Below are 27,952 nucleotides of genomic sequence, written 5' to 3'. Positions count from 1 at the left end.
TTTTGGAGTATTTTCAGGTTGAAAAAATGGGATCCATGCCTGACCCCGCATTATAAGCGGGTTCGGGAGTTATCAGGGTGCAAGTTATTGAGAGAGTGGTGTAGTTAGCAGATTCAACACATATAGTATTAATCAACTACTGTTATTACCTCTCATTTTATATAAAGGTCATCAGGTCTTGTATTCTTTTATAAAAATCTGAATAATTATCAAAGCAGAATCTAGCTATATATGCTGCTCTTGGAAAAGAAGAAAAAAATTAAGAAAAAAATTTATAATTGTTATGCATTGCACAGTGAGTGTCTGAAACAATGTGCTATTGTTTTATAAATATCTCTTCCTAAGTGCACTTATTGTAAGAAGAAAGGGCACATCATGTCTGACTGCTACAGATTGAAAACCAAGCAACACAATAAAAACAGAGCTATTCCAAATGCTCTTATTTCAAAGAGGTCAAGGTCATGTAATAAAAGCAATATATTTGTCAAAAAAAACCTACTCTGATTTTCTTATGGAGAATTATGAGCCATTCATGTCAAAAAGATCTATATCACTTATTGGTGATTCTGCCAAACCTATCCCTATTAAAATATCAAGGGACACAGGCTTCTCAGAGTCCTTTATTATCAGGTACTTTGCCTTTGTCTAAGAAGTCTTCTTCTAGTGAAAGTGTTCTTGTTCTGGGAGTAGAGTGTGGCTTTGGTAAAAAATCCTCTCTAATGTGTAAATTTGTCATCAGTCTTAGTCTCAGAAATAGTGGCAGTTGGGACAATAAGGTCTTTACCCATTAAGGGCATTAATTATAACTAGGTCATGACCTAGCTAGGGACAAGGTTGATGTTAATCCAGTTGTAACTGAAAAGCCTATTTTGGATCAAAAAGTCAATCCTGTTGAAAAGGAAATTCCTGATTTATACACTGCTGGTGCAGTTACTAGAGCTATGGAAAAGAGAGCTTTTGAGAATGATGTTGATCAGGAAATTAAACCTTTGGCTGACACATTTATTGGTCAGTCTTTTGACAAGGTCTATTTTGCTCCTAGTACTGATCAAAAGGTACTGATAAATGAATCTCTCTTACTCCTCATTCTCTTTATTATAATCAGGATGACAAAAGACACTCACTTGTTGTCGAACAGGAATACAATCCTGATATCTGTTTGCTTCAGAGGGCTAATAGCAAAACTGAGGTGATACAAGTACCAGTTTGTTATTTTATGAAAAATGGGGTCCTTATGAGAAAATGGAGACCACTTGAGGAACCTGCTGGTGATGATTGGTCAATAAGCTGTAAGATTATTGTTCCTAAGTCATAATGACAGGAAATTTTTAGTCTAGCCCATGAAACTCCCCTAAGTCATAATGACAGGAAATTTTTAGTCTAGCCCATGAAACTCCCCTAAGTCATAATGACAGGAAATTTTTAGTCTAGCCCATGAAACTCCCCTGGCTGGCCATTTATTGGTCAATAAGATTTATCACAAGATCATGAATCATTTTATTTGCCAAGAATTAAAGGGATGTTTCTAATACTGTAGATCTTGCCACACTTGTCAAATGGCAGGAAAACCCAATCAGAAGATACCTAAGGCAAACTATTCCTGCATCTGATAAATAAGTGTTCACCATAATGTGTACATCCACAAGATTTACAGAGGCAATTTCTCTGAGGAATATTAAAACTAAAACTATAGTAAAAGCCTTGAAATTTCTTTGTTTACACTTTCTGGCCTTCCAAATCTGTCCAATCTGCTTATGGGTAAAATTTTGTGGTTGGAATTTTCCAGCAAATTATTCATGAATTTGGCATCCAACAGTTTAAATCTGCCTATCACCCAGAAAGTCATGGGGTTTTAGAAACATTTCATCAGAATTCAGAAAAATAATTTGGTCATATTGCTTTGATACAGGAAAAGACTGGGATGAGGGTGTTCATTTACTGTTGTTTGCTGCTGGGGAATCAGTTCAAGAATCATTAGGTTTTATTCCTTTTGAATTAGTTTTTGGACATACTGTCCATGGACAACTGAAGTTTTTAAAAGAGAAACTTTGTTCAACCATAAATTCAGAGATTAATCTTCTTGATTATATCTCTAATTTCAAATATAAGTTGTCAAATTCTTGTGAAGTAGCAAGAAATAATCTTCACTCTACTCAGTCAAAAATGAAATTAAGATATGACAGAAATACAAAGGAAAGGAGTTATCAACCTGTGATAAGAATTCTGGCTCTCTTGCCCATACCTCAAAATCCTCTTCATGCTAATTATTAAGGTCCTAATACAAATGAAGAGAAACCAAGTGTTTTAAATTATATTATTAACACTCCTACGAGGCAAAAACAGAAACAACTCTGCCATATAAATATGTTAAAGGAGTATGTTGATCGAGATAGCCCTGTTGATCATTCAATCAATTTAGTTGTACCCGTCACACACACTAAGGATTCATGCAACTGGACTGTAGTGACTTTGATTCAGCCAATGTTTGGAATTCAGGAATATTGAATAATATGGACCAAAATCTTTCACATCTACAACCACAACAAAGAGTGAACTAAAAACAGCTAGTTTGCAGATTTTCCAACATGAACAAATAAAATCTACCATGATAATGAAATTGTACATTCTACACCTGTGAAATAGCAATCATACAGGATGAATCCTCTGAAGCAAGAATAATTGAAAAAAGAAATTCAATATTTGCTGGAAAATTATTTCATAGAACCAAGTAAAAGTAACTGGAGTTTACTTTGTATTCTTGTACCAAAACCTGATAATACTTTCCATATGTGTACTGGCTATAGAAAAGTGAACAGTGTCACCAAAACTGATTCATTTTCAAAAATCAATTACTGCATTAACAAAGTTGGAAATGCATAATATGTCACCAAGTTTGGCTTTTGAAAGGTATCTGGCAGATTCCACTCATGGAAAGAGCAAAGGAAATCTTGGTATCTGTAACTCCAGAGGAACTTATTTAATATAAAATTATGCCATTTCGTATGAAAAGTTCTCCTTCAGTTTTCCAACATTTAATGAACAAGATGACATCTGGTCTAGATAAATGTGAAAGACCACCTGGAAACCATTTGGAAATTCTTTGATCAATTCAGTTATACAAATTTTACAATTAATTTAATTAAAAGTGAGTTTTACCATGCTTGTTTATATTTTTTTGGGCATATTGTGGGATGTGGTCAAGTTAAACCTCTAGAAGTTTAGGTCAAGGCTACTTTTTAGGGCACATTGTGGGACATGGTCAAATTAAACCTAAAGAAGTTAAGGTCAAGGCTATCTCTGATTTACCTCTGCCTATCAGTAAAAAGCAAGAGATGCAATTTTTGGGTATGACTGGATATCAGAAATTTTTCCATAAATGCTGAACCACTGACCAATTTGTTTAGTAAGAAAAGTTTCAATGGTCTCAAACATGTCAGGAGGTTATTGATAAATTAAAAATTAGAGGTACTATATTGCTTTATTTTGTGTTATCTTTTGTTGTTGTTGTTGTTGTTGTTGTTGTACGGTTTAACGCCATTTTTCAGCACACGATAGGCTATACATGGCGGCCAGTATTAATGGTGGAGGAAGAACCTGGGAAATCCCCGGAAAGAACCACCGACCCTCGAGAAGCTACTGGCAAGCTTTCTCACATATCCACATTGGCTGAATCCGAGACTCGAACCCATGCAGACAGAGGTGAGATGGCAGTGATCCGTAACGGAGAGCGCTTTAGACCACTCGGCCACTCGGGGCCCCGTGTTATCTTTTGAGTCATTCATAAGACATCTATGCAATTTTAATTATTATAGTATCAAATATATATCTGATTAATATGTAAAAGAAAGATTTATTGGACAAATCTTTCTTTTTCTTTATAAGGGGAGGTGTTATGTATATTTAATTTGTTTGACCTTTGTCCATAAGTGAGGGCAGGATTTGGGGGGGGGTAAACATGACTTATGTTTTCTTATTGTAAACAACATATTACATAGTAATTTTTTGTCTCTGACTGTTGATTATATATTAAGATGATTATTATTTGTCGGTAAACCAGTTCACTTGGATTTGAGTTCAGGACACTGGTTTTCTCTCCAGAATTCCAAGCCTACCTGATGTTTGCTATGTTCTTTATTAATGAATATTTAAGTTAAAGACCACAAAGTTGTAACATAAAGCATTGTTTATATCCATTTTCCATAGTCTGGAATTAGCTCAAAGCAATTTGTTTCTCCATATGATACATATGTAATTACCCAATCTTCGATTATTCCAATAAAAATTGTGCTATTCTGACAAAAACACAAAAAAGATATGTAGTTTACTCATTTAAAGACTGTTTTTCGACAGTTTCTCCTTTCTTTATCCACTCTTTAACCCTTACTAATAAATTCCCAACATCATTCAAGCATGTAATAGTCCAGACTTTCTTGCCGCTTCTGTGTTCAGTGTTTGTTTGTTGATGTTGTTTTTTCCCCTGATGAAGAGCTTGATAGCTCAAAACACTGGGAAACTATTTTGCAATCATTGTCAGTACATATATAATTTTCTTATCTGTCTTAAAATGTAAATATTTATTGTTCAACACATGTCAATCTCTGTCTGAATGTGTGTCTGTGTATTATAATGCCTCTTGAAGAATTCCTGACTTACAGATGTGTCTCAGCATGTTTTTTATTGTACACTGAGGAAGAGATTTAAGGTGTGTCTCTCTGTGCATATTTTATTGTCCGCTGAGGAAGACCTTACTTTGAGGTAAGTTTCTATGTGTGTATTTTATTGTCCTGTGAGAAAGATCCTAATTTAAGGCGTGTTTCTGTATTTTATTGTGCCCTAAGGAAGACCTTACTTTAAGGTGTGTCTAAATGTGCATATTTTACTGTCCCCTGAGGAAATCCTTATTTTAAGGTGTCTCAGTGTGTGCATTTTATAGTCCCCTGATGAAGACCTCAATTTAAGGTGTCTCTCTATGAGGAATACCTTGCTTTAAGGTGTCTCTCTCTGGGCATATTTTATTGTCCTCTGAGGAATCCTTTCTTTAAGGTGTGTCTCTCTGTGCATATTTCAATGTCCCCTAAGGAAGACCTTACTATAAGGTGTGTCTCTGCATTTTTTTGTCACTAGAGGAAGTCTTACTGTAAGATGTGTCTCTGTGCTTGTGTTTTATTCCTCCCTGAGGAATTCCTTACTGTAAGATGTGTCTGTGTTTGTGTTTTATTCCTCCCTGAGGAATTCCTCACTGTAAGATGTGTCTGTGTTTGTGTTTTATTCCTCCCTGTGGAATTCCTTACTGTAAGAAGTGTCTGTGTTTGTGTTTTATTCCTCCCTGAGGAATTCCTTACTGTAAGATGTGTCTGTGTTTGTGTTTTATTCCTCCCCGAGGAATTCCTCACTGTAAGATGTGTCTGTGTTTGTGTTTTATTCCTCCCTGAGAAATTCCTTACTGTACGATGTGTCTGTGTTTGTGTTTTATTCCTCCCTGAGGAATTCCTTACTGTAAGATGTGTCTGTGTTTGTGTTTTATTCCTCCCTGAGGAATTCCTCACTGTAAGATGTGTCTGTGTTTGTGTTTTATTCCTCCCTGTCGAATTCCTTACTGTAAGAAGTGTCTGTGTTTGTGTTTTATTCCTCCCTGAGGAATTCCTTACTGTAAGATGTGTCTGTGTTTGTGTTTTATTCCTCCCTGAGGAATTCCTTACTGTAAGATGTGTCTGTGTTTGTGTTTTATTCCTCCCTGAGAAATTCCTTACTGTCAGATGTGTCTGTGTTTGTGTTTTATTCCTCCCTGAGGAATTCCTTACTGTAAGATGTGTCTGTGTTTGTGTTTCATTCTTCCCTGAGGAAATCCTTACTGTAAGATGTGTCTGTGTTTGTGTTTTATTCCTCCCTGAGGAATTCCTTACTGTAAGATGTGTCTGTGTTTGTGTTTTATTCCTCCCTAAGGAAGGCTTTAATTAAAGTTGTGTAGACAACATCTGTCTATACACAACAATGTTTAATGGTTCCCTGCATATCATTTTACAAAGGTTTATATTTCTATCTTCTCTAATGATTGACTATTGATTTTAACATCAGTTATACAAAACGACACATGTGTCAGGACTTTCCACCCCTTTCTGGTTAAAACAATGTTTCTTTTTAAAGTCACTGAGATATTAATATAATACAACATTAGAATTTCACTGGCTGAAGAGTAACAATAAAAAGCAACACCTTCATCCATTTTAGATTAAACTGCAACAACCTTCTGTGCTACCTACACAAAAACTCTGTTCAATGCAGCTTTCTTGTACTTTTGTCCATGCAAATATAGTGTTTCAGAGTTGAGTGGACAGGTGACACTTTTTTTGTGAAAAAGAGAACTGCTTTTCACAGCCTCTGTTGTGACACTAGCATAGCTTTTGTTCAGTGCTATTTATCTGTACTTATGTTTTCATACATCCAGAAAAAATATACTGCACACTTAAATTCTCCATGTGCCCAAATGAATTAAATTCTCTGTGCATCTGAATTAAATTCTCTGTGTATCCATTAGAAACTGAATCTTGATGCATAAAAAGTGAGTATCACATAAATTTACTCACCATGTTGTTTTCTTTTTCAGTATTCCAATCACTGCACCCTGCTTATCAAGAAAATACAGGACCTCACCTTCGAGATCAAATTCCTGTCGTATCTAAGGAAGAGAGAAATATGATACTACAATATTTGTTTCTAAGAATAAAAAAAGTACCAAAAATCAGCATTTGTAAACTCAGAGAATGATATTTTAGCCTCTACATTTTACTAATGATAACAAAAAGCTATGTGTTCATATATTTTTTTAAAGATTTAAAGAAGAGAAAGGAGTATATTGTTTTGACCCTACTGTCATAACTAAGTAACAGAAAGAAGCAAAACCAAGACATTATGTAAAGCTTAACAATTTAATTTTTAAAGTTATAAAATAAAATATTTTAGAGGAACAGAATTATGAATTGAATCCAACACAATCCTAAAAAGTTCTATCCAAGTCCAAAAGAATCAAATGCTCAAAATGAATTTCAGATCCTCATATGTACTAGTCTGCAAGTAGTCCTAATACAACACAAGGGCACTGTCCTGAGCTCCTTTGAATAATTCCATAATAGTCCCAGAAGATTTTAGTCCAATGAGCACTTTGTAATTCCAACAAATAATCTAAGCAAATGTTTCTTCTCAAATAATATCCAAACATAACAATAAATACATCTGCAGACTGATGTTACAACAAGAACATGGGAAATAAGAACAAAAATTTTTCCAGCCCTACCTACATTTATACAAGGACAAGGAGTGAAAACACATTTTGCACCTACTCACTACAAGACATTTACAAATATCCAACATTGTACAAGAACCCACCTGACCTAAATCATCCAATAGGAAATAACTTAATTCTTTTAAGAACACATCTGATAACCTGTCCAACGGAAAACAACCCCAATCTTGTGAACAGGTTTTATTATTAATATTATTATTAATGATTGCAAACATCAACATAAACACTTATTTATAGATCCTAAGCAATCTACATTCTTATTAACTTCAAACTGAAATTTTATACATGTGTACAAAATATATTTTGCTTATATGATCATTACAATTTAACATCATGAACAAAAATTACACATTAAATATATATACAATCATGTACCACATGTTACAAAAAATATAAATATACATAACAATATAGTCCTACTATTCTGTAATGAGATCAGCTAAAATTGGTATTTATAGACAGGTGCTGGTAAGAGATATATAAATACTTACAGTCCTCATTCTTTTCTGAATATCCTGCATTTCAACTACCTCATATTTGACCGTTTGAAGGCCAAGAGCTTTTGCAATCTGTAAAGAGAATCAGACATTGCACATTCAAGATGATAAACAATAATGCATGCAATGGTAAACTGTAAAGAGAATCTGGTTTTACACATCAAAGATGACAGAAAGTAATGAATATGACTGCATATATGACTGGTACAAGAGAGCTCTTCAGCTACAATTGACATGATGTGAGATATAATTCTATGGACAGAGGGAATGATATATAAAAATTAAGTTGTGGGTGTAACAAAATCTCTACATTATTTCAGCCATAACTTGCAAAAAATTACTAAAATGTACAAGGATTTATTTTCCTTCTCTTTGCAGTTCACAGAGCACTGATCAACATTAAAACATTTCACATTGATACATATGAGTTTCACAAATGCTGATAATCAAAAGTAAAGTGGCTTATTGTGTTATCTCATTAATTAAAAGTAAGGCTTAAGTTGTATGCTTCATATCTGTACTAATGAAAATGGTGGACTATTATAATAGCTGAACTGCCTATTTAACTCTGTTATTGGACATCAAAGGTTCTACTCTGAAACAAAGCCTTTATAAACAACAATAATAAAAATGATCTGATAATAAATACATTCTAATAACTAAATATTATACCCCTGATCCGTTTCATTCTTCCACCTGACTAACTTTCATGCACAAAAAAATCTAAAATATATGAAAACAATGTAATGTTTCAGCGTGTTTTCTGCATTGCATTGGTGTCAGGCAGTGACTTCACACACTTAGACTAATTCTTGATATACTTCTTGCATGGGAGACAACTGGATGCTCCAATTGGAGAATGTGAAAAGATTCTATTCAACTTACCATGAGTTACTGTGCTAATCTGAGACATTTAAAAAAAATAATAATAATCATAAATCGCAGTTGCCTACCTTCTTAGCTTTATTTTTTTCACAAGTACTCTAAAGATAAAAGCAGCTGATGCATCACAAATATAATTATTGTACTGATCCAAGAGACTATTTCCATCAAAGGCCACATCATAAAGGCACTTGAAAATTTCCAGCTGAATAGAAGACATCTTTAAGTGAATACATTCAGTGAAACAATAAATGCTTAAAGCTACTTTCACCAAGGAAAACTAGAGAAACTTTTATTGTTGCAATTCCAAATCCAATACATTTTTCCCAGACTGCCTAATCTGAAATGTACCCTTAAAGACATCTAGTCCCCTGCCCATGACCCAATCCTCTCTGGATAATGACCAAGGGGTAGTGACCTGCACATTTTTTACAAATATTTGCCATATGATTGCATAGGGAAAGTTTAGTCCAAAAAACAAAAGAAACTTCTGTTGAAATTTAAGTTTTAATACATTGGATTCTATGATACCCCCCCCCCTTTCTGAGGCACATGAGGGGTGGGGATCAAATATAATGGTCCTTTTGCATATGATTATTATATGAACAAGCATACAAGTAAGGATAAAAGTGAATTGTAACTCTGCAGTTTACAGGAATTAAACCTTATGGACAGACAGACAGAATAATGATGGCTAAAGAGACAGATGACACAAGAGGGAGGGGGTTAATTATAATATCCCAAGCTCTTGTCAAAACAATATGTGCAAAAATAACAATGGAAAGAAACTTGCATGACTCCATTTCCATGAAGCTGCAGTTTAGGGACATAAAAGTGAATGGACAGATGGACAAATCAATAAATGGACAGATAGATGACTGAAAATATATGGGTATCATATTATTCCCGACTCTTTTTTCACAAAATGCTGGGATAAAAATTAAAAAATGAAATGGTAAAGAAACCTTTTCAGATCTATTCACAAGAGGATGTGGTTCAACTAACCTCTATTCCTACATGTGGAGGGATGACATTCAGATGTTCTAATTTCTCTGATGGCTCCAATTCACACGCTGTCCAAGTGATGAACCGCAGCTCTGAACTACAGGTTACAAAAAAAGGTCAAACATTATTTTCATAAATATTTCTGTATTTCTGGAATCAGCTGAGTGTAGCCATCCAGGATATTTGTCTAATTCAAATTTGCTGCAGTGGTCACCTCTATATATGAGCCACATGTACATTACAGTTAGGTTAATACAGTTCCATTTACACTACAGTTAGGTATAAAAAGCCATATTAATACACTGCAGTTCAGTACATTAAGTCCCATTTGTACATTACAGTTAGGTACATTAAAGTCCCATTTATACATTACAGTTAGGTACATTATGTCCCATTTATACATTACAGTTAGGTAATAAAGTTCCATTTACACTACAGTTAGGTATAAAAAGTCATATTGATACACTGCAGTTTGGTACATTAAGTCCCATTTATACATTACAGTTAGTACACTACATCCCATTTATACATTACAGTTAGGTACATTATGTCCCATTTATACATTACAGTTAGGTACTTTAAGTCCATTTATACTTTACAGTTTGGCATATTAAGTCCCATTTATACATTACAGCTTGGTACATTAAGTCCCATTTATACATTACAGTTAGGTACATTAAGTCCCTACTTTACAGTTAGGTACATTAAGTCCCATTTATACATTACAGTTAGGTATAAAAAGTCATATTGATACAATGCAGTTTGGTACATTAAGTCCCATTTATACATTACAGTTAGGTACATTATGTCACATTTATACATTACAGTTAGGTACATTAAGTCCCATTATGGGACTTTAAGACCCATTTATACATTACAGTTAGGTATTTGGTACATTAAGTCCCATTTATACATTACAGTTAGGTATAAAAAGTCATACTGATACACTGCAGTTCAGTACATTAAGTCCCATTTATACATAACAGTTAGGTACATTATGTCCCATTTATACATTACAGGTCAGTACATTAAGTCCCATTTATACATTACAGTTAGGTACATTATGTCCCATTTATACATTACAGTTAGGTACATTAAGTCCTAATTATATATTACAGTTAGGTACATTATGTCCCATTTATACATTCCAGTTAGTACATTAAGTCCCATTTATACATTACAGCTAGATACACTAAGTCCCATTTATACACTACAGTTAGGTACATTAAGTCCCATTTATACACTACAGCTAGAAACATTAAGTCCCATTTATACACTACAGTTAGGTACATTAAGTCCCATGTATACACTACAGTTTGGTACATTAAGTCCCATTTATACATTACAGTTAGGTAAATTAAGACCCATTTATATGATGTAGTTTGATACATCAAGCCCCACTTATACACTGCAGTTTGATACATTAAGTTCCATTTATACACTGCAGTTCGATACATTAAGTCCCACTAATACATTGCAGTTCAGTACATTACGTCCCACTTATACATTACAGTTAGGTATATTAAGTCCATTTATACACTACAGTCAAGTTTATTAAGTCCCATTTATACACTACAATTAGGTACAATAAGACTCATTCATACATTACAATTAGGTATATTAAGTCCCATTTATACACTACAGTCAGGTACAATAAGTCCCACTTATACACTACAGTCAGGTATATTAAGTCCCATTTAGACATTACAGTTAGGTAAATAAAGTCTCATTTATTTATTGCAGTTGGGTACATTAAGTCCCATTTATACATTACAGTTAGGTATATCAAGTCTCATTTATACACTGCAGTTGGGTACATTAAGTCCCATTTACAGATTACAGTTAGGTATAAAAAGTCATACTGATACACTGCAGTTGGGTACATTAAGTCCCATTTATACATTACAGTTAGGTATATCAAGTCTCATTTATACATTGCAGTTCAGTACATTAAGTCCCATTTATACATTACAGTTTGGTACAATAAGACATGTTTATACATTACAGTTAGGTATATTAAGTCCCATTTATATCCGAAATTAATCAATCAAAATAAATGGAATTCCAAACTCTTGAGACAGTGTGGCCTGATATACATGTCTACTTCACAGCAATCGAGACTCAAATTCCACATCCTGAGGGAGTGTTGTCTGATATACATTTCTACTTCACAGCAATCAAGACTCAAATCCCACATCCTGAGAGAATGTTGTCTGATATAGATGCCTGCTTCATAGTAACCAGGGATTAATTTCAAAATCCTGAAACAGTGTAACCTGATTTAGATGCATGATTTATAGCAATCTGGGCTCAATTCCTAATTCCTGAGACAGTGAGGACTGACATAGATACCTGATTTGTAGCAATCATTGCTTAATTACAAAGTCCTGAAACAGTGTAGCCTGATTTAGATGCATGCTTTATAGCAAACTGGGCTCAATTCCCAAATCCTGAGACAGTGAGGACTGACATAGATGCCTGATTTGTAGAAATCAGTGCTTAATTACAAAATCCTGAAACAATGTAGCCTGAATTAGATGCATGCTTTATAGCAATCTGGGCTCAATTCCCAAATCCTGAGACAGTGAGGACTGACATAGATGCCTGATTTGTAGCAATCATTGCTTAATTACAAAATCCTGAAACAGTGTAGCCTGATTTAGATGAATGCTTTATAGCAATCTGGACTCAATTCCCAAATCCTGAGTCAGTGAGGACTGACATAGAGGCCTGATTTGTAGCAATCAGTGCTTAATCAGTGCTTAATTACAAAATCCTGAAACAGTGTAGCCTGATTTAGATGCAAGCTTTATAGCAATCTGGTCTCAATTCCCAAATCCTGAGACAGTGAGGACTGACATAGATATCTGATTTGTAGCAATCAGTGCTTAATTACAAAATCCCAAAACAGTGTAGCCTGATTTAGATGCATGCTTTATAGCAATCTGGGCTCAATTCCCAAATCCTGAGACAGTGAGGACTGACATAAATGCCTGATTTGTAGCAACCAGTGCTTAATTACAAAATCCTGAAACAGTGCAGCCTGATTTAGATGCATGCTTTATAGCAATCTGGGCTCAATTCCCAAATCCTGAGACAGTGAGGACTGACACAGATGCCTGATTTGTAGCAATCACTGCTTAATTACAAAATCCTGAGATACTCTAATAGATCCACATTGATTTGTCACTGGATTAAATGAAACCATAAACATTTCAGCATGGTTGGCCAAGCATATTTACAGTGATAATGCACCGAGACTGACCTCACATTTGTCTGATATGTACTGTAACCCTATCTCATAAGATAAACATACCATTTTACTCCCATATGTCACATGTTTAACTCTTACTACAATGTCACTCTCTCCTGATAAGCACTATATTTTATAAATATTTTCATATCATCAAGTTTATTCTGATGTTAAATCAACAATCGCTTTCAATCACAGGTCTACTGGGCTTATCATGGGAGAAATTCTCTATTACACTGTATAAATTAAATAAAAACAACAAAGTTTTTCAAATAAATTAATCTTGATAAGTCAAATTTTGATTTGTATATATCATTAAATACTGTTTTCAGATTCAAGTCAAATTTGCTTTATGTGAACTGTACAACAAAATCATAGTTAATCTCTCCTTCTAACTATAATCCCTCCAAGAAATGAAATCCTCACCAACTTAAAAAATATAGACCAACCTTAGTTTGTGCTATAAAAACAATAACTATATTACTTGAGTCAGTAGCTCAACTCACCAAGGTTAAAAGACAGTTGGCTTATGTGAGAAGCCTTTGATGAACAGAAAAGCAAATTAAGCAGTGTATTGCTATTCATTATCAGCATTGAACCAAAACTTCACCAACCTTCTCAGACATTTTTCAAACAATGAATTACCCCGACTCTAAAGAAAAGGGATGTAACTCATAACTCTTCTCAAAGACAAACATGTTTTCTTCAGAGACAGCTTTAATTCACGGGCAGCTAGATGAAGATATCTAACTATATCTATCACACTGGCAATAACACAATTACTTTTCCCACCATCCAGCAAACAAACTGCTTCAATCCACGCCATTAAGGAGAAAAACTGCCTTGCTTTCAAAGCCAAAATGCTGACACCTTTGAGTTTGACTGACAACGTGACTGGAGTAAGGAGAGTACAAACGAAATATTAAATGCTTAAATATCAATTCACATAATATGACTTTATTAAAACAACGCCTTGCTCTTCAAACAAATGAAGTGTTTAATTTGCATACCTGAAGCAGTCACTTCTAATATGCTTCAGTGACCAATTATGGTAGGATGAAAACATTGTCTGGTTAGTGAACACCTGTTCACAGACTGCAGAAGGCAGGTGACCATTAAATACAGGGAATTTATTAAGGAAATTTTCTTTTCAAGATAAATGTTTACCAATCAATGACAAGCACATTCAAAGACATAGTCCATTCTGCACTGAAGAGAAGGAAAAATGGGAAAAGTCAAGGAAGACAACCTATGGTTCATTGTTGGCAATACTGCCCCAATTTCAGACAGCCCAGCAGACATAAGTCCCCCTGTATGTCCAAGCATGGCCTTTGGGCCTGTAAGTCAAGGCGCTTGGGGTTTGTACCAGAAAAATTGGTCCACCTCATTATACCAATGCAGTGTATCCTGGTCGTCCAGCTAGCACACCAAACGTACAGCCATTACCAATTGTACAGCCTGGGAGACCTTTTGAGAAGACAGTTCAGCCAACTAGTTCACTGCTTGTTTTTCTGACTCTTTGGGGGAGTGTTTCCGATTTTAGGCAGCCCAGTGGGTGTAGCCCCCCCCCCCCCCGGTATATCCAAGCATGTCCTTTGGGCCTTTAAGCCAGAATACATGGTGTTTGTACTTGATCCATTGGATCCAATGCATAATAAAACCACAGTCATTGGCTGTTCAGCTGTCACTGGTCATCCATCCATATCGAAATGGGGACCTTTTCATTGAATTGGTCCAGTCAACTATGATTTATAGGGATCTTAGTGACAGATCTGTCTGTCTAACTGTACTGTTGGTGACATGCCCTTTATATGATTAAGATTTCAGTGAGAAATTTGTATATCTAGCCAGGCCCTTGAAGCGGCCTGTACCTGTGATAGCCAGACTTTGTTCAATACTGTCAGGCCAACCATTCACTGGGCAAACCAGCCAGCAGTCCCCACAGTGCCATATGTCCGTATATACACTGCTTGTCCACAAGGAAGAACTTAGTGATGCTTTCATTGGGATGGAATTGAGTCTTTCATGCCACCTGGTATGTCTTCCCCAGAGCTTCAAGTAGACCCAGACTGGGCCTCAATGAACAACGAGTGCAATGAAACTCATTCAAATCCACCATCCTTCACATCATACTCAGATCCAACCAAGAAACGTACTGAAGTTTAGCTGCTGTCGAGGACATTTTTAGGGAACATAACTATAGGAGAAAGTAGTGTGTGTAAGGTCAAAGCAATATGTAGGTACTAAACGATGAAACAATTTGGTCCATGTAGCTCATACCTCTTAAGCTGTGACAAGTTGACTACATGCTGATGGTCTGGAACCAGGATTTCAAATACTGCTGTGTATCCACTGTGAACCAGGAATTGTAATAATCTGCATTAAAACAAAAGGGGAAAATATAAATTTAAATTTAGAACCATAATCAAAGATAGTTCACACATTTAATTTACATGATAATTGACTGTTACTTATGTATCTAGACTACCCTCAAATATACAAAATAATCTCACAACGTATTTCAGCTGATCCCTACACTACTTCACGCATGGGTATTGGTCAATAATACAAGTCACTAATAATCAACTATACAAACTGTTTTTTGTCCTGTGGCTTCATGTTGTCTAAATAAGTCATAACAGCTTTGCAAACTTCCTGTGCTATCCGGTACCTTGGTTCAACATACTTCTCAATGTCAGCTGTAATGACATCAAATATTATGAAAATGACAACAATATATTAATCATAATGAGCTTAATTATTTTATAAAGAACATTATCGTTTAAGTTGTCCTAAACCTTAGGGACAAAGAAAGTTATTTCCAATGAAACTGTCTTAAAACTTCAGATTAGGGTGAGGGGAGGCCAAGATTTACCACTATTTTCCTTTCTGGAGTAGGTCAAATAAACAATTGAGTTACAATGCAGATATGACAAAAAAGTCTATATATAAATTACTTTTTTGATATATTTGACATAACTACTATTTTTTTTCAAACTTGAAAATACCTACATCACAACATGCATAAGCAATGAGAATATTCTGGTGGCCTAAGTGGTTAATGTGTCTGCCCTGGATGCAGGAGGTTGTGGATTCGTACCCTGGCTGAGTCTTACCAAAGACTTAAACAAAATGGTACTAGCAGTTTCCTCGCTTGGCAATCAGCATTAAGTGGATAATATTAGGACTGATTGGCCTGGTGTCAGAATAATGTGACTGGGTGGGACATGATGCTAAATGTTTGCGGCATGATGCCCCAGTGCTCAACATCACTATAAACTGCCACACTGCAGACATCCTAGTGATATGACTATAATTGTTGAAACTAAGTTAAAATTCTAAATCACACACACACATTCTTGTATTTGGCAGATATCGAGGACTCGGGTATGGAACCGCATACCTAGGACATTTGTTCTGGCGATCTTAGAGCAAAAAGAAATACCATTTCTGACAGTAAATTAATAACAAATGGTGATATATCAAGGATGGGAACTGTATTATCAATTTTAAGGAATATGAAATTTAGCAATGCAAGCGAGGACACATTTACACAAATATTCTGTATAATCCATGCAAACTAAGGACACATATAACTACTGACCACAAGATGGAAACTGTAAACAATCTGCCATCATGGTCAGCTGTGATTCCCATTATCTTGCGGAATAAAAATGGAGAGAAACATTAATACGCCATACATGAACTGTTCAGACTAAGAGGGTTGGCTAATTCAGACTAACTGTGGCTCGTTTTTTTCATCTCAGAAATAACTTTAACCATTTCTAGAATAAAGGGCCGATCACATTATGATTATCCCATCTCTAATTAAGGCATCAGTCTTTAATTGTTACTTCATACAACAATGCGGCAGGGTGGTGATTTCATACTGTTCTTAGAAGTGTTTAGACGGAAGCACAGTACTGGGATTGTTAAAATGCTCATGCATCAAAGCAAAATCAATGGAGACTGTAAACATTAGTATATCATGATCAACAAGGACATATTTACACATCTTGTATGAACAATCAATACAAATCAAGGACACACACTAATGACAAAATACGGAGACCGTGGACATTGGTATGTCTTGGACAGTGAGGACATACATTTCTAGTCAGAACTATCAATACAAACTAAGGACGCACACTACTGACAAAATCATGGAGACTGTTGACATTGTACCTCAGGAACAACGAGGCCATGTTTACACATCTAAACTAGTTTTGAATTATTAATTCAAATTAAGGATGCACACTACTGACAAAATCATGGAGACTGTGGACACTGTACCTCAGGAACAACGAGGCCATGTTTACACATCTAAACTAGTTTTGAACTATTAATTCAAACTAAGGATGCACACTACTGACAAAATCATGGAGACTGTGGACATTGTACCTCAGGAACAACGAGGCCATGTTTACACATTTAAACTAGTTTTGAACTATTAATTCAAATTAAGGATGCACACTACTGACAAAATCATGGAGACTGTGGACATTGTACCTCAGGAACAACGAGGCCATGTTTACACATTTAAACTAGTTTTGAACTATTAATTCAAACTAAGGATGCACACTACTGACAAAATCATGGAGACTGTGGACATTGTACCTCAGGAACAACGAGGCCATGTTTACACATTTAAACTAGTTTTGAACTATTAATTCAAATTAAGGATGCACACTACTGACAAAATCATGCAGATCATGGACATTGGAACGTCATGGACAACGAAGACGCATTTACACATCTAGTCTGAACTATCAATACAAACTAAGGACACTCACTATTGACAAAATCAGAGGCCGTGGACATTGGTACATCATGACCAATGAGGACAAGTTTACATATCTAGTCTAGTCTGATCTATCAGTACAAGATAAGGATGCTCACTATTAACAAAATCATGAAGACCGTGGATACTGGAATCATGTTATGGACAATGCAAATGTATTTACACATCTAGTCTCTACAATCAGTACAAACTAAGGACACACAATACTGATAAAATCCCAGAGAATGTGAACACTGATATGTCATGGACAATCAACGAGATTGTGGACATTAATACATCATGGCCAACGAAGATGCATTTACACATCTAGTCTGAATTATCAATACTGTACAAACCAAGGACGCACACTATTCACAATATCACGGAGACTATGCACATTGGTAGATCATGGCCAGCGAGGATAATTTTTTGAAAAAGATTTGGATTTAGGAAATTCTATCATATAAGGAGATAAATCATGCTGCCAAATATTTTTTTTCAATTTTCGGAAAGTCTGTGTGTTTAAATTTTATGATTTAGTCTTTTATAATCATATATAATTTAAAATTCCAAATATCTGCACAAGTTTAATTTTACGGATCTCTGATCCCATTGTTAAAAAGGAGCAATATATGATGCCATGAAATTCACTTTTAAATGGAATATTGTGCAGTCAGGAAATTATACAATGGAAAGATAGTTTTGTTTAAACTAGATTGAAAAGAAATAAAAATATCGATATTGGCAAACTTATTTATTTCAATTGACTGAAAAAGTGAAAAAATGTTGAAGTCAATTTTCCTCAGTTGGTTTGCATAGCTTAAAATTATGTGTGACATTAGAAACAAACGAATAAATGTTTATTACACTGTTTAAGCAATCGTATAAGAACAAAATTTTCTATGACCTGATAATATTCTCGAATTTTTTTTAAAGCACTCGTTTCACCAGTTAATTAAAGATGCTATTTTTGAAAATCCATATTATGAAGGGTTTTAATTTTATAATTTTTTTATCAGTTATACTGACTGTAAATTTATTTCCATTCACAAAGCGATAAGTGTTCCCGATAATTTGAACATGTTTTTCCTTTCGTTTTCCTCTTGCATGTGTTTTCCGGAAGATGTTTGGTTCCTTGCTCAATAACACTATTTTGAATGCTTTCATTGCATTTTTATCCCAGTTTTATTTCCTTTTATCCCTTTTATCACAAATACACATGTGACAGCCAGTGATGTGGGTAATGTGACAGATCAGCAAGACATTGCTGTAATGTGGCAATGTCACTGTTGTGAGATATTTAATTCAAGTAAAGGTAAAAAAATTAAGAGAAAAGGAAACCCACCCCACCCCCCAAAACAAACACAAACATTAAGTATTGGCTGACTTGAAAACAACAGAAATTGCACAAAGAGATAATGAATTTGTACACGATATTAGTTATAATACTGAGAAATTTAAAAACCAGTTGTTGGACGAGTTTTGATTCTGATGCTCTTCCACTAGACTGCCTTAAATATGCTACTGAAATTTTGCGTGTGCTAATCTTGTTTTGTTTAAATAAATCCAATAAAAAAGAAACTATTGTGTAATAGACTTTTATTTGTCTTTAAATTTCTTCGTGGACAAGAATGGTATTTTAAGACATTTTACAAGTTACATCTATATGAGCAACGGGTGTTTTTTCTTTCATGTTAAATTTAATTCGATCGTATTATGTTTTAGTATTAAACTTAAGGCAACAAAAACTGACACAGCATTCACGGATTTAGAACCAATGCAGAATAAACTTTATAGCAATATGGTTATATTTTTAAGTAGGAAAATATCAAACCTGATTTTCAGTACAGTATTATATTACTGACAAAAGATCATCTCAAAACAAGGATTAGCCAATCTGGGTTCTGGCATGCTATATGTGAACTTTCCTACCAAGACTAATGAACTTGATGAAGTGAAGCACCTTAATAATTACTCCACCTTTACTGCAATAATAGATCTCTTTGACCTATATTTCAAACTTATGCAACTTTATTATAGAGACCTATATTTCATGTGCTTTTTTGGAATAATGGGTTGTATGCATAACAGCCACAGTGGCTTCAATGGTGAATAATATTAATAGTTTCTGAAGTTGGTTTTTATTACCAATACTTTCGAGAAGAAAAAGGAAACTTTGGTTTTCATAAACTTACTATGGTACCTATGCTTTCTTATGACAAAAAGAAATGTTTATTAGTGTTCTATGTATTTTATGCCTGTTGCAAGGACCAACATTTTGAAGGTCCCAATCATTTTGGCCGCTGGAGACTATGGAAAACTTTGTAGAGGCAAGCCTTGTAATCTGTAAATATTATGTTTCTTGCATGATGGGCAACTGCTTTATGAAAGACACTGAAGTATTTTATGCTGATGGAAGTGAAATCTTGAATATCTTTAAAGCTGGCATTGCATGTGGTTCATTAAATTTGGTAGCATCTATATTGCTTCTGTGCTTGCAAAGTCAAGAGACTGGCCATATCTATATTGCTTCTGTGCTTGGAAAGTCAAGAGACTGGTCATACAAATTGGACTCCATTCATCCATGGAGTTTGTGAGTCTTAAGTCTGAGACACTCAGAATTTGTAAGTTAGCCTCCAGGAGGACAGGGGACATATTAGTTAGGGAAAGAGACTGTGTGGTTTGCTCAAATTTTATTTTGCCTGACGATTGCCACTAAGAATGTGCGAATGGAAATCGACATTAGAGTAGATTACACATACATGTAACTTCTATGTATATCTGAGATGATATTTTGAAACAACACACTCCTTGAAGGATCAACAAAATTATGAATGTAAAAACTATACCAATGTTGCCTTGTTGGCAGTCAACAATTCATGCAAAAGTCACAGAGTATGAAGTATTAGCTTTTGAATGGTGGAACTCTGTGTTTTCTGATAAATAAGTGCTTGCCCAAGGTTGACGTATAAGTTTTTTAGTACGAATCGTACCCATTTTTAAGACACATGCTTCAGTCAACCGGGGATGGGGCAATTCCGATCGTTAGCTTATCACTAGAGGAGGGCAGTTTTATTATTCACATTATTTTTGTGTAACTAACCTTAGATTGTCATGAGTAAAAACTGGAACAGGAAACTTAAATCACTGGCAGACTAATTGAGTTTCAATCCATTTTTCTTTCTATAGATGGTGATAGAAACAATAATCAATGTTTTCTCTTAAATAGAACATAAATAAATGGAACATCGTTGCATCATAGTTTCCAGTTATACATTACTTTGACATAAACGACTATTACAATGATGGCACTAAAATGTTTGTAATGAATATTGTTAACTGCATTTAAACTCTACTGTTATTGCTAACAAAGGTTGAATCATAATGTATATCATCTTTCTCTATAATGGCATTTACAATAAACTTCGATTGGAAACTAACTGAAAATGAAGTGTGATCACATCAAGATGTAATTCCGAACCTGTGATCTGTTTCGTCAATTTTTAACTCATGACGTCTCATGATGGTGCTTGAGAGAAAGCGTCTGTTGTTGAAAAAAATATTTACATACTCATATCATATTTGCCAATATTACACGAGTTTAATAACACACACCCAATGGTATAACGAATTATGGCATGACAATATATAATGTTAGGGAATGTAATTTAAAGTCAATTCTTTATATTATTTGTACGGTCCTTACTAAGTAATATTGGTATTTACATGTAGTACCCTGTACCATCGTAAATTTGAGAAGATTTTAAATGCTTTAAGAGTCCTTAATAATTCAATTCATGCCATACATTTCATTTAACACAGATAATCGTGTAAGACCCTCCACCCAATATATCTTATATAATTGTTTACCTTCGATTATAATGATTTATTGATAAATACTTTGCTAAAAAAAAAGATAACTTCATTCTGTCCTGTCCTAACAGTCATCTGAAAAGTTCATACTTAATTTTGCCTGTGCTACAAAAGTAGGACCTATAAAATGCAGTCAAGCTTGACCTCCGTTTCACCGTTTAGTAACTGTAGATGGTGATTCGTTTCATCTGGGTGTAGCTATGGAAACATTCTTTCCAGGCCCGCTTGATTAGCACAGAAAGCTTGCATCAGAGCTAAACTCATCAATGTTACATAATTTGTTCTGACATTTATCTAATGTTTAAAGCTGAGAGAATTGTACAAGAAGAATATAAAAAAAAAAAATCCCAAGCAAACAAATACTTGCATCAAATGAGAAAACTTGCGCTAATAGATTTTCAAACCAAAGTTTCTGTTTTACTCATTTATGGATAATTAAAACTATGCAAATTATTAATAAGAATACATAAATTCTCAAGCCCAATATTCATATTTCATTTTAAGAATGATATGTTCTATGCTTATACTTTCCAGACTGATATTAAAAGTATGTCAAGAGAATAAAAATGAAACAAAAGAAACTGTCATCTTATTATTGTAAAAACAGGAAAGCTACATTATACATGTAAAAATAAACTTTAATAATGCCTAATGCGTTCTTTGCACTGTAAGATACATTTCATTGCCTATGTTTAATTGTTTATGTGCAAGTTAGTCAGGAAATAAGGTCATTGTGGTGTCAAAACCTCACAGGCGTTAAAGCAGACTCAAATTAATCCCATGTAGTAAGTTTCAGTTCAAAGACATCAAACTGAAAATTCAAGTTACAGATGACTTACTTAAAACAAACTCCAGCACCTAGGTGTAAATAGCATGATTTTTATGTACTACTTGTTACACAAAGACCGATAGTGGGAAACTGATTCTTTTTGCATATATGAATCTCAGCTGTTTATTATCGTGCTTCAGTGATACAATGTCTGGTTTCTTTAAAAATAAATTAGATACTGGTATGTGCAGAGAGTGTGCATGGCCAATGTGCATAAGCAATTTGCTTATTGTGCCAATTCATTATTGGTCAATAAGCATTAGGCTGTCAGAAAACTCTGAGAAAAAATAATAATTAAAAATAAAATAAATAAAAATTAATAATTAAAATTACAATTAAATTAAAATTAAAATCCTTGCTTTTAACAAACTGTTGTGTCCATAGAGAAGGAAAGGGCATTTTATTAAAAGGAAGCTATTATCTGCATATACATGCATATTATCCTACAGGAAAATTAGGACTAAGTTTTTCATAAGAACTATTAGCAGGGACAGTGTTTAGTTTTCAATGCTAAAAAACATTTTGTGAATGATAAAGTAAAACTTTCATTTTACATGCACATTTTTAAAGGGAAATAGATACTGTCAGAAGTGCTAATGTGTTTCATTTTGCAGAGAACTGTCGCATTTTCTAAATATATAAATATACGGGTCGAATTAAAGAGTCTCAGAGGCTCACTGGTTATCTTTCTGGAGCCACTACCACTAGTGTGTCCCTGGGCAAAGCGCTTTAATGTCGGTAATAAATAACCTATTTGCCTTGCTTTGTCGTAAAATACCTAACATAGCTAAACTGGGTTGGATCTTCATTCAGAATTATGTAATGACCATGAGTGGAATAAATGCCAGCTATACAGTGCGTTCAAAATATCATAGTACTGGCAATAAATATAAAAAGGATATCAACTCTTGATGTTAGTAGGGTAATAATAATAATAATGACTTTTCTGAATGGCCTTACACAGCTGGTCAATTTGCACCTTTGGTTTTTTTTATTATTTTGGTTTTAGCGAAATCCCAAAATATACTGCACCTATTGTAGTGTAACTGACAAGATCTGAAATCCAAATTGACACCAACATTCTGCATGAATATCAGGAATTTTTATAAGTTAGACAAAGATAGAGAAATCTGATACTTTTACTACACTGAAGTAGTTTTGCTCAACCTGTATTATAACACATGTAGATTTAAACATGAGTGTCATGTATGATAACTATTTGACTAATTTTGTCATAGGAATTGAACGAAATGCAATACCGTGTTAAATACAGATGCTTCATAATACATACTAGTATGAAGTAACTATAACCTCCATAAGGGTTTCATCTACAACTGTTCTTCAGGGCAATTACATTATTATTTAAATATATATCTTGTTGTTATTGACTAACAGATCAATTTATTGATTGACTGATTGTCCTGCAAAGCTTTGGACTAATCCACTGCTTTGCAGATCATACCATTTGGCTATATTGAACACAGTTACGTGTAAGGCGAAATTTAGTGAAAAAAAGCGTAATCATTACGCCAAAAGTGTAATGGTTGGCATGTATGAGTTTTATATCAACCCCAACACAAAAAATAATGATATACTAAAAACAACAACTACAACTTATCTATTTGAACTGAATTGAAACCTCCTAAATAGCTATAAAGTTCAGTAATTCCATAAGTGAAGTACAGAGTTTAAACTGTTCTACGAGAGTACATGTATGTATAGAGATAGTTGGGACTTGTCATCTTGATGATAACTGTTTGACCTCTACATACTAAATTTATCCTTCTATATATTTACTGAAAATCTATGCGTGTAACTTCCTAATTCGGTTCATGATAATTCGAAGTCACCTTAACTGGATCTTTCTCTAGATTCACATCTGTTCTCTTCTGTTTTGAAACTAAGTAGACAAATGATGAAATAGGTGCAGATATAGTTCATTCAATAAACATAAAATATATTTTGCATATCAAGAACATCATTTCAATATATTTATGTGTAAAACCTTGCCACAAATAGGATGCTTTAACTTTACAGATGGGTCGTATATTCCATTCAATATGCAACTTCGGTACAACTCTACAAGGAATTCATGCTTATTTCCAACAGCAGTTTCATGTTCTTCTTTCATATGACATGTCGTAGATTTATTTCCCTGTACTGGATGTGTATAGCATGAATGTATCGTGAGTTTCCCATCACTATTGTATCACATGCATACAATATTAATATAAATATGCCCTAGATTTTCTAATTATAGTTAAGCTAAGTTATTGGTATTTGATGCTTGGATCTAAAGGGAAATATTACTTCTTTAAAACTTGTAATTTGACAGCAGAGATCTCTCTACAAGTTTTCCACCTTGTAACCGAGGACATGGTGACAGGCATGTGTATTGCCAGCTTTGGAGGAAAGATACACTCTGAAATCACAAACAAGCACCAAGCGTGCAAATGGGGATCTTCCTACAAATCATGAATTTAAGTTATTTGAGGCTAAAAAAAAAGTTGGTAGAAGCAAGATTTAACCATTTTTCAAACGGAGGACATCGTCGGTTGGGGATGTGTCCTCGGTATGTTGGTGTGTAATCTCATCAAGTAATAAAATCAATTAAATATTACTTCCTTTTTTCCTTAGTGATTGCCCCTCATATGCTTACTGTGATGCACTGGGGCAAGGTGCATTTAATAGATGTTTCATATAGACTTAACAAATAGACAATTTGAGGCAGCATGTAATGGACCACTGACAAAGTGGCACAGTGCAAACATAAGGCATGAGTATCATTGCCATGTATTATGAAATGGTTTATATTCAGCAGGGCAACATTATTCATGTGTAGTCATTATGGTCAGAATCTCTCTCTCTCTCCTCTCACAAAGGAACAGCTTTCAATGACAAATACTGATATATAAAACTATGGAAAAGTTATGTGTAATTTGAACAGATAGAACAGAGAGCAGGATCATACAATTACAGATAGCTGGAGGAAGTAAAGATAAATGTTACACGAGTTCTTACTCTATTCAACCATGTTATAATCATTAATTGATTCACAATATCTAAGTAGGCAAGTAAACTCAATGTGTAAAATTGCATGTACAACAAGGATTAAAGTCTTACAAGGTTCCAGAAAAAATTACCTGTAATTTTTCACATTTTTTCAAACACAAAAATAGTCTTGCTTGAAAATGTTGTTTTCTATTCTCAGTTACCAGGTTGTCAACCTCATAAACTTTGCACTGCAATGTAGGTATCTGTGATATTGATTTCAGAAAGTTCACTTCCACAATTTGTTTTCTAAAGTGGCATCAGGCTTACTTCTACTTTGAAATGAGATAAGAATGGTTTATAAGTAATGCCAACATTTAACAACTTTGAAGGTTTCACATAAAAACAAAAGTAACTTGTTTACTACAAATCCTAAGGTGCAAGTCAGTCAAATGTGTTAGGCTACAATCAACTGTCATATCTGAATGATATGGACTGATCCTCTGTACATTTCTTACATATGAATAGATGCCATTTTGTGCCATCATAAAATAAAATTTGATGACCAGCCAAAGGATCATTATTTCTTAAGTGCTTTTCCTAACATACCTACAAATATAACACACTGTGACAGGCTGAGCATCAAACTTTGCAGCAGTAAAATCAATGATATACTATTGGATATGATGGCTAAATAAGGGACATTACAGTATATAACTGTACACTGGATTATTACCTTTGTTCCTGAACAACAGGTGAACATTTTTTGATCCCCCACATAGTATCTTCTCTCCCTCAATTTCAATACAGCTCAAATGTGCAGCTTCTCCATTGACCTTCTCTGTTACTATGACTCTATCAGCATCACTATAAGCCTGTATCATGTAAAACAGCTCTTAAAACATTCTGACAAATATTAATCAATGAAAGAATATACTGTTTATATATTTAACTTTTTCTTTATTATTTTTTAGGGGTACAAATAAATATATATATTAAAATAGACTAATTGGGCCCAATAGCACTCATCTGGCTTGCATAATAGCTGCCAATTTCGTTGGGATGACTTATGTAGTATTGTAAGAATACAACCTAAGTAACCTAATTCCCAAACTTTATATATCATGTCGATTTACCTACACTACTATAGTCTGATAACAATTTATAAAAGCAAATTAATATGCATAGTCTCATACACATAATCAAAGTCATCCAGGATCTTGATGATAATGTATCTTCTCTGATATTTAAAAAAACCATACAGCTTCAAGCAGCATTTTTACTATTTTATATATAGAAATTTCAAATTTTAGAATAGTCACAACTGCAAACTTTAATCATGTGGACTGGCATCTGCACACAGACTGAAAATCTAATCCCTGTTCTATCATTCCTTTGTATCACTTTGTTTTCAAATACCGCTGGTTAAAAAGCAACCAGTCTCAGAATAGACCACTTATATAAATATCAAAACTCTAAACCAGTCTTGCAGTTGTACAGTTATTCTCCGGTGTCCTTTAAAAAAGAAAACTGCAGATGTGATCATGAATGATGGATTACTGTGACAAACTGAAATCATAATCTATCAAGTGATTCCAAAAATGCTGGTGGTATACATTTTTCCATACTACCTCAACAATTTCATACTACCTATCTGACATAAGGGGAAGGAAATGACCATCATGAGTAATTAGCTAATCAGACTTTGAAATTTTTCTTTAAATGGGAATAGAACATTATCCCCCAAGATCCCAAATACTGAGTACCATATCTCCTCAAAGTTCTATGGCAACCAAACTGCATGTGCATTGATTTGGTTTGCTGGGTAAGAGGCAGGTTACATACTTCATGCTCTCAAACAGTGAGCTATCCAATATAATTTGCCCACTGTTATACCTTTGTAAAATATCTCTCCCAGACTGATTCATCGCCTGTCTCCCTCTCATCATCATCTCCCATGCCCCCGGTAAATTTCTTCATGGCTTGGAGAACACAGGTCACACCAGCATGTGGGCCATTGGTAATATCAAGGAAACAGTTGCCTCTTGCTACCTGTAGGGTAGGATCAAATTTGTTTTACTAAATTTTCTATTTTAAGTGCATATACATACAGATTTTTTTTATTGTATACTGCACTTTCTGATCTTCATCTACAACCCTGGCCATTAACTATAGCTAATTTTTGCACATAAAAAAACTAGTCTTATTTATCATGGTAGCAATTGCACATCATTTTTTTAAAAAAAGTTAACTGAACAGAACATTTTCACAAGTAAACCTAATAGGTTCATAAATAATACTGCAATCCCTCAATACTGCACTCTTCAAATAACAAAATTCCTGTTATAAGGCAGGTGTGGTCATGATTACAACTGCATTATTCAATACTAAAATTATATGTATTGCATCAAAAGAAAGTCTGACTATAAGGTACCTTAATACACTCCATGCCTCCCATGGACTGATGATACTACCTAGGTCTATGCTGAATATGGAACACATTTCCCTCCATATACTTCACTTTAGGGTTAAATCAAACAAA

The 27,952-nt window shown here is 34.3% G+C and overlaps 1 protein-coding gene across 1 annotated transcript in view; it reads right to left on the bottom strand.

Moving 5' to 3' along the window:
• LOC149779975 (uncharacterized) overlaps positions 1 to 27,952 on the bottom strand; it is a 56,573-nt gene that overhangs the window by 12,479 nt on the left and 16,142 nt on the right. The window contains exons 4-10 of the mRNA XM_089936698.1: positions 27,307 to 27,462; positions 26,147 to 26,285; positions 15,534 to 15,636; positions 15,218 to 15,313; positions 9,685 to 9,781; positions 7,792 to 7,869; positions 6,585 to 6,676 (exon numbers count right to left, since the gene is read on the bottom strand). Coding sequence (XP_089792824.1) covers positions 6,585 to 6,676; positions 7,792 to 7,869; positions 9,685 to 9,781; positions 15,218 to 15,313; positions 15,534 to 15,636; positions 26,147 to 26,285; positions 27,307 to 27,462 — 761 coding nt within the window. The remainder of the gene's footprint in view (positions 1 to 6,584; positions 6,677 to 7,791; positions 7,870 to 9,684; positions 9,782 to 15,217; positions 15,314 to 15,533; positions 15,637 to 26,146; positions 26,286 to 27,306; positions 27,463 to 27,952) is intronic.

The sequence above is a fragment of the Sinohyriopsis cumingii genome, chromosome 16 (assembly GCF_028554795.1).
Source record: "Sinohyriopsis cumingii isolate HCF-2022 chromosome 16, ASM2855479v2, whole genome shotgun sequence".
Taxonomy (NCBI): domain Eukaryota; kingdom Metazoa; phylum Mollusca; class Bivalvia; order Unionida; family Unionidae; genus Sinohyriopsis; species Sinohyriopsis cumingii.
The sequence above is the reverse complement of the archived record's forward strand: the minus strand, read 5'-3'. Positions and strand labels throughout refer to the sequence as shown.